Source organism: Denticeps clupeoides, chromosome 13 (assembly GCF_900700375.1).
Source record: "Denticeps clupeoides chromosome 13, fDenClu1.1, whole genome shotgun sequence".
In the NCBI taxonomy this organism is placed as follows: Eukaryota; Metazoa; Chordata; class Actinopteri; order Clupeiformes; family Denticipitidae; genus Denticeps; species Denticeps clupeoides.
In genome coordinates, this window is record NC_041719.1 from 19,219,576 (window position 1) to 19,227,896 (window position 8,321).

General features: G+C 39.3%; 1 protein-coding gene across 1 annotated transcript; it reads right to left on the reverse strand.

The window, feature by feature from the left end:
- Positions 1-287: 287 nt before the first annotated feature.
- Positions 288-1,156, reverse strand: LOC114802247 (proteoglycan 4-like). The gene is made up of 4 exons (XM_029000964.1): positions 1,075-1,156; positions 716-832; positions 455-633; positions 288-302 (listed from the first exon to the last, which is right to left on the reverse strand). The coding sequence occupies exons 1-4, from the start codon at positions 1,145-1,147 to the stop codon at positions 288-290; spliced, it is 384 nt and encodes a 127-aa protein (XP_028856797.1). The 5' UTR covers positions 1,148-1,156.
- Between the last annotated feature and the right edge of the window lie 7,165 nt (positions 1,157-8,321).

Consider the following 8,321-nt stretch of genomic DNA (forward strand, 5'->3'; position numbering starts at 1 on the left):
GTTGAGTAGATCAGCCATCAGGGCAGCAACGGAGGCAGCAGTGAGAGGATACAGGCAGCTGTGGATTGATGCTCCTGGTACACAAGCACTGGCTTGATCAAATCCTGCTGGGCTGCTGCTTTGGTGAGGGTGTGATATTGTGAATGAACCCAGGAATCATCACTGTTGATGCGTTTTAAATGCCTCCTCCACGCTGTAGGAGGCATTTCATTTGTGTTTAAGTGCAATTTCTCTGTAAATTCTACTAAGGAGGATTAGGAAATGTAAAGGTTGCTTACCTGCGCCTCTCAAGATCCAAATATCTGAAACAAAATAGGTGTTCATGATTTTTTTACACCTTCAAGTGGTCCAAGTGTCTTTATTAAGTTTTAACATTTAAAAGCACAACCACCTCGGAAGACAAGCATCTGTGCTGTTGGTATAAAAAGACATCCCTGTTGGACTTGCAGTATACTTGGCGCAATCTGAGGGTTCCTTGAATTAAGACTCCCGGTTTAGGTTTATATTCTGTACCTGAGCCACAGCGTGCCTGGTAGTCCGGGCAGCAGGTGTTATGCTGGGAACAGTCCGAGTCGCACTCACACACCCGACCACGCAGGAACTTCTCACCACATCGCCCGCTGCAGGACTTACCTGCAGCAGACATGAGCATCATGATCATGCATCATTGCTCGATGCAGTTTGTATTTGCATTGCAATGCTGAATAAATCTTACTGGAGGTGCAGACAGCCTCAAAGTCCTTGCAGCACTCATCATGGGCAAGGCAGTTGTCATCACAGTTGCACAGCTGACCTCTAGAGAATGGTTCTCCACAGCGGCCAACACAGCTCGCTAGAGAGAGACAGAGACAATCCCATCCAACCACTTCAACAAGTCTTCAAAATATAGTCATTATAACATTTTACTAATTAGTGACATAAAATAAATACATGAAACATTGTTTTGGTCCAGACCCAGACTAAAGACTGTGTTCTCAATGCAAACATAGTTTACATCAAATACACACATTTGATTTAAGTAGGAACTTCAAGGCAAAGAAATTAGTAATTCTGTCAGAATAAAGCAGGACTGACCCTGAGCAGTGAAGAATGGCAGCATGTGGCAAGAGAGCAGCAGAAGACACAGCCGTAAAGGTGACATGGTCATAGGATCAAATAAAACGCAACTGCAAAAAATGAAACAAACTTTTCAAAGTATACATATATAATACATATGTAAATGCATTCATTTTACAATTGCTAGAAAAGGGAACATTGTTTAACTGATTTAGTCCCCTAGACTAGACCACAAAGAAATTATCCTGCTCCTGCATTACTATGGTGTAGTAATTATTGGGTGCTGATGCAGCATATCACATTTAGTGACTGTATGTGTGACCAATCTTTTTAGGGTTGACAGTCACAATATTTTAGCCAGGCCATGTGGCTTGTTTCACCACATCAAATTTAATTAATAATTTCTCCATCCCAGTTATATTAAGAGAATCTAAAAATCAACACTACTCAGATATCAACTATACTAGGGCTACGAAACAACTTAATATAGGCAGTTTTCCATAAAACAGAAAAAAAATTGTTACCTTTGCAGCGTTTGGGCCCGTCAGCCTATGCTGCTCTCTGTGCTGAAGAACGGGTGTTATATATGCTTGGTACATGGTTCAGTTTGGAGGTCTAGTAGGTGCTCTACTTTAACTAGGTTTAATTAAACCACAAATGATGCAAAGCGGAGGAGGAAGACGTCCCACACACATAGGAGAGCAAGCGGTGGATTTCACAATGGACATCAGACACAAATGACATCACATGGAAGTTTACTAGTTTCCCCGAACACCACCACCTCCTCCAAATATCCCCGAACCAGAAAAGGAGGAGGAGAAACCAGACAATGTGCTGCTTTTATTATTATCATTATTCAAAGTGCCACATCCCACTGTGGTTCTGATTTTCTCCTGTTTACAGACATTCACAAGCAATGCCAGACAAATTAAACCTTGAACATTTTTTACACGAGACCTCCTGCTACTAATACTACATGTGCTGTTATTTGCTGGTCAGTACCATGTCAAATGGTAATACTTTGTCTTCATCTCTTTGAAGACAGATTCAATTTCAAAGAACTTTATTTGTCCCTGAGGGGCAATTTAGAAGGCACAGTGGAGCAGCTCACGTATAATACGTATAATAAGCAGCCGATCCCACCCACCCAATGCAAACCTTCTTCAGCCTGCTGCCATCAGGGAGGAGACTGTGGAGTCTCCAGGCCAGGACCAGCAGACTGAAGGACAGCTTCACCCATCAGGCTGTCAGGAAGCTTAACTCTCTCCCGGCTCTGCCCCCACTCTCCTCACTCCCCTCTTCTGCCGCACAAACTCTCATACACACACACACACACACACACACACACAAACTGACCTGCACCAGTCACTCTGTGCAGCACACTTTTTACACTTTACAAGCTCTGTTGCACTACATTGTTCACATTGTTTACGTGGTTTGCACTCTCCACCATGTGCCCTTATTTGTATATAAATGTGATATATTATGCTTATTTTTATACCCTTGTATTTAATGTTATTGTTGTATTTAATGTTACTTGTATGCACCATTGGTCTGAGAGTAATGCAATTTCAATTCTCTGTATGTCCTGTACATGTGGCAGAAAAGGGCAGCTTTAGGATCAAAGGTGACGTTCCCCCTCTGTGTCCTGCAGCCGGGGCATCAGAGCCGGCGTCTGGAGGGGAGCCACTCAAAGGCAGAGATTAGCGTGTGTGACCTTGAGTGGCAACCTCCATGTCTGCTGGTCACAGATGTGTGATGAGGATCTCACAGACAGTCCAATAATCTTGGAGCAATGCTGACAGCGCTCTGTAACTGATTTCTGTTCTGCATACTGGTGGAAAATGTGCATTTTTAAAACAAATTATGTGTAACTATCTTATATATCATATTTAGATATTACATATTTGTATAATTAATTAATATTTCACTTCCTCTTCCAATGTGTAATTCTGAGAATATTTTAAGAATATTTGTTTTGAGAATATTTTTTGGTATCCCCTTTCATCTTGAATCTGAAAAAACAGAAGACCAAGAGGGTGGCCAAAACCACAGCACCACAGACTTCCTGCTCATTGTCTGTCCACTGCTCTGTGAAAACATTCTTTGTGTTTTAAGGACCAATTAAAACTACCATATGTACGTAATAAAAGTAAGAACTGGACCACAATGATTCATATTGTCTTTGCGGAGGCTGCAATGTTAACTTAATAACTTCTGAGGTAATGTCTTTTCTATTAAAAATCAGTCAAACACTCCTTTAATTTAAGCTCTCATAAGACGACTTAATGAAGCATTACTGTCTCAACTTGTGCTCAGTTTTTCATTAAAGGAGCAGAGGAAAGTGAAGAGATCTTTAACAGACCATTTTGCTGCCTACACAGATTATCCTACATTCATCTAAAATGTACACTAAGGTATCAACCCATTCAGTGAGATGCAGAGTACATCTAAGTCAGCGTCTGTCACAGCATTAAATTCTAAAAAAAAATGTCATCAACGATAATGGGTGGTAGTAGCCTAGTGGATAACACACCTGCCTATGAACCAGAAGACACGGGGTAATAAGTATAAATGCAGTAAATGCAAAATGTAAATATATGTGTAAATAAAGAAATTATTGGTCTTAAATGTGCCTCACATTCTCACCCTGTCAACAGATCACATGTGAACATCATCTGTTCATTTATGTAAATCCTAAATCTTACAAACAGGTAAAAGAATATGTATTTTAGTTGCATTCAGAATAGTCATGTACAAAATGAGTATGAATTGTTCCTGCCAGTGGCACACAACCTTCTTTTAAAGAAGGAATAATATTAACATATGAATTTGTATGATTGGATGATTGGAATCGGTTTTCATAAATTTGAGGCTGTGATCAGTGAGATATGGTCCTATGTCATTCAGAAATACTCTGAAATGTTGAATAGTTGTAATGATGTGTGGTATTCATGATGCCCACACACTGCTACCAGGGCTGCAAATAAAAGTAAAATTTGGCAAATCAAGAAATTAATGACTCCAAAAACATGGAATATATTCTGACAACGTGCATTAAAATGTAAAAATCCAGTGAAATTTGTATATTTTTAGTACTTATATCAGTGTAATTTGTATATATTATGTATATTTATATATATTATGGCACGGGGGACGTCAATCATTCTCAGCCCGAGTCTGGGGAGGAGCCTAAAAGAACTAAATATTCATTTAGTACTTGAGAAATATATATATTCTAGGTTTCAGTCCATATATTCAGGTTCCATTCCATATATTCAGGTCCCTGTCATTATATATATTATTTATTTCCTGTTTGGCTTGCCATTATATATATTTTCATGATCCGGTCCAGAGTGTACCGGAGTTTCATGTTCGTCCTGTGTAATGTTCCCTGATTGTTATCACCTGTGTATCATTGTATAAAACGATCCTGTTCGTGTCTGTTCGCTGTCAGGTCATTGTTTAGTGATGGTTCCCCTGTCGTGTGTGGTTTATGTATTAAATCCCTGTCTCGTGACATCATGCGTATGCGTCCTCCTTCCTCACCATGTCCAGCCATTTCATGACCATTTACGTTGGTAGATTCTCACTGAAGCCATCAAAACTATGAATGAACACATGTGGAGTTATATTCTGAACAAAAAGTGGAGACCTGGCCTCCACAGTCACCAGATCTTAACCCAACTGAGATGATTTGGGGTGAGCTGGACTGTAGAGTGAAGGCAAAGGGACCAACAAGTGCTAAACACCTCTGGGAACTCCTTCAAGACTGTTGGAAAACCATTTTAGGTGACGACCTCTTGAAGCTCATCAAGAGAATGCCAAGAGTGTGCAAAGCAGTAATCAGAGCAAAGAAACTAGAATATAAAACATGTTTTCAGTTATTTCACCTTTTTTGTTAAGTTTATAACTCACATGTGGCACCAATTGAAGCCAACATGTAGGAGGCCCAGGCTGACCAGGTAATGGGCCCAGCGACCCAGAGATTCAAGGACCCCACCCCCTGTCAAGGACTCAACACAGCCAGCAGGGCTACGACATGCCAAGCAGTCCCCGCGAGTGTGCCAGTGTTCTACTGGGCAGCTGGCCCCAGACACGGGCATCATCCACCATAGTGTTTGAAAAGCTCAAGAGGGTTTCTACCATTTGGAAATCTACCATTTTCTGTACTTTCCTGTAATGTTCTATAAAAAAAGTTGGTCCCAGAATTGTCCAGAATTCTGGAAATCCATCTGGACTTGGGGCCTTTTTTTAGGCATACTATTTCAAGAAATGTATAAATTTCAATTTATTTGTGGTGAGTGCAAAGAAAGTCCCTGAAAGTGTTGTTTATTGTTTCAGGGTCATATACTGTGTCCCATTGAACTCTTTAACAGCGCATATAGTTTTCCTTTACTTACTTTAAACTGGTTGGCTAGAAACTACCCGATTTGTTATCATGTTCATTATTTTGCCAACAAAGTCTTTGTGCTAAAAATCAATTTTTCTATTGATAATTTCTAACAAAACTAGATCTAGTTTTGCTTTACGGATTTTATTCTGTATTTCCTGTTCCTGGGATATTACATAATTTTCTTCTAAGGATTTAATGGTGATTGTTCTCAGGCCGCCCATTTCACTTCAGTATTAACCCGACCGCGGCGCTCACAGCGTCGGTCCCTGCTGCTGCCATATTGCGTGCGCATGCGCACCTTTTTACCATCAATAATTTGTAAAAGATTGCAGATTTGTTAAACGCATGCACAAACAACGTTCACTGGTCGCAGTAAAATAACACTTCTATGGCACAGCGCCATAAACAGAGCAACTCTGTACACATAGTTCAGGTAGAAATAACAGATTTTTGTCAATGTTGAGTAGAACTACACTACCCACAATCCTCAGATTAGGAGTAACGGAGCATTACAAAATAAAACTACACTTGAACTAATCAGAGGTTATGGAACTTAAGTGTAAAAATATAAACGCGTTGGCTACTTTCAGCTCAACAGTTTTTCAGTTCACCGGACTTCAAGATCGCTGATTGGACGTAAATCGCAATACATGATGGGACACGAGATTCACGTTGTACGTGCCTTCACGGCCATGTAAGGTGAATCCAAAGTTCCTGATCATTTTGATGTATAAAAGAAAATACCTCTCAAAATAGTAGTTTAAGCAATCTAGAGGAACATTTAAAGAGAACTTGTTCTTAAATAGAGGTTTACCCTCTACAGTAGGGGTTTCTTGTTTTTTTAAATTAGCTAAGTAACATTAGCATACAACATTAAATAAGAGTCTTCCAGTAATAATGATGTAATTCAACTTTTTCAGTTGAGCTGATTTAGTGGATTTTTAGAGGATCTGATTTAATTGTGTTACAAGTTACTGTCAGCATTAAGGCCACTAATCACAAATGATTTAGTGATTAGTGCTACTGATTTAGAAAAAGTCTTTGTGTTGTTTTCCATGGATCATTTATTCATGCATAAGTTATCTTCAAATATAATTTCATCTTCTATGTATGAGTGTACTGTTGTAGGAAAATATATATGCAGTGATTTATGTTACATTAGCAGTTGACTAGTTGACCAATTGACTGGTGATGTAAATAAACAATAAAAAATGCAGAATTTATGTATTACAGTTTTGAGTTTCTCAATTCTGTTTCATTTTCTCAGCAGGTACTGCAAATTTGTCATTTGGTCAAAAATTATAAAACACTTAACAAAACAAAGGCACTTCTATAAGATCAAGACAAACCTTACACTTGATAAGCATGGTACCAGGAAAGACAATCCAGCGTGGAGGATTACTTTAGGTATCACTGCCTTTATTCTGGTGATATGGCTCCACCAAACACCTATGTAGATGAATGTTTGATACTGAAGTTGTGCTATATTTTACATGAGCTTGTAACATGTAGTGTTGCGAAAAGTGTAACATTTATCAATTTTTATATATATTTTTGTATACTTTGTAAATACTTTAAACAGCTGGTTACAGTCAGACAACTTGTCCCCAAGTCAACTCCCCCGACACTAACTCTGAGGCGATCTTTGCTCCACAGACTGTTGGTATGTACTTTATTTGGCTCCATTAGTCCTCCATTGTAATGTTATATATATATTTGTGCTAGTATCTATATGGTGGATGGGATATAAAGATGTAAACTGCATCTTTATATGCTTTTGACTTTTTTTCAGTTTTTTTCATCAGAGGGGTTTCTACAAGAGCTTCTGCTTTCACTTAGTGATGCAACAGGAGAAGCAAGAGAAGATGGTGTCCAGTCACCAGCTTCACACGAAAAAAAAAAAATTTCAGAAAGGGTGAGAGCAGAGAGACCTCGTCTGGTTACCATTGCAGTAGCAAAAGAAAAGGTGGAAAACAAAATCTGCCAACAGTGTTGGAGCCATCCATTCATTGTCATGATTGTAGATCACGTCCTTTCTTCTGTGCTGCATGTGATGTTAGCATGCACACCAGACACCCTCTCCACAACAGAGATGCTAGTACTATAGGATTCTTCCAACCATTGCCCCCAACAACCTTTGTACTAAATGGGACCCTTTGCCCTTGTGGTGAGTTCTGGTTTGAGTACAAAATCTAGTTCCTTGTTGGACTTCATGTTTGTTTGTTGGTACGGCTTGTACCAGTGGAGATCCTGGCAAAATTTGTGATTGTCCACAGAGTCATTGAGGAAAAGCTGTGGCTGTGATCATAATGAATGGTGGGATTGTGAATTGTTTTAATTTCGAACAACTTCAAAGAGTTTGTTTATAATTTTTTTATTTTTTAAATATATAAATCTAAATAGTGTATAAAATGTTTCCCCATGGACGTCAGGAGCTCAGTATGCCTCAGTTGGCTTGTGAAACCTGCAATGCGACGTGAAGTGCTGGAGATGATGACGTACTGCAAAGTGACTACTGGCCAGCTGGCCTTCATGTTGCCACCATTTATGCCAAAGATGTTTTCTTCTCATTTGAAGAAATGAAAATGGCTGCCCCTGGTCTGTCCTGTTAAGCTTTGGTCGTGTGAGTTGACGTTATTTGGTTTTGTTGCTGAAAATCTTTATTCTAAACATTTGTTTTTAAAACCAGATAAGCCCATTTTGCCTTTTCTTTGGATAGATCTCTGCTGGCACCTTCTATAAATAGTTTCTTTGAGTGGGAGGCTGTACAATATGAGGTGGATACCATTCGCAAGGAAGATTACTTCATATGTCCAGCATGCATCCCAGATATGCTTGCAGTTTCTGTCGATGGAAATCGAAAGCATTA

Excerpts from the sequence above, each read along its gene's own strand:
- LOC114802247 (XM_029000964.1), bottom strand. The coding sequence starts at position 1,147 with ATGACCATGTCACCTTTACGGCTGTGTCTTCTGCTGCTCTCTTGCCAC. Across the intron at positions 833-1,074 it reads GCCATTCTTCACTGCTCAGG|CGAGCTGTGTTGGCCGCTGT; the intron begins GTCAGTCCTGCT and ends GTCTCTCTCTAG. Across the intron at positions 634-715 it reads TGAGGCTGTCTGCACCTCCA|GTAAGTCCTGCAGCGGGCGA; the intron begins GTAAGATTTATT and ends TGTCTGCTGCAG.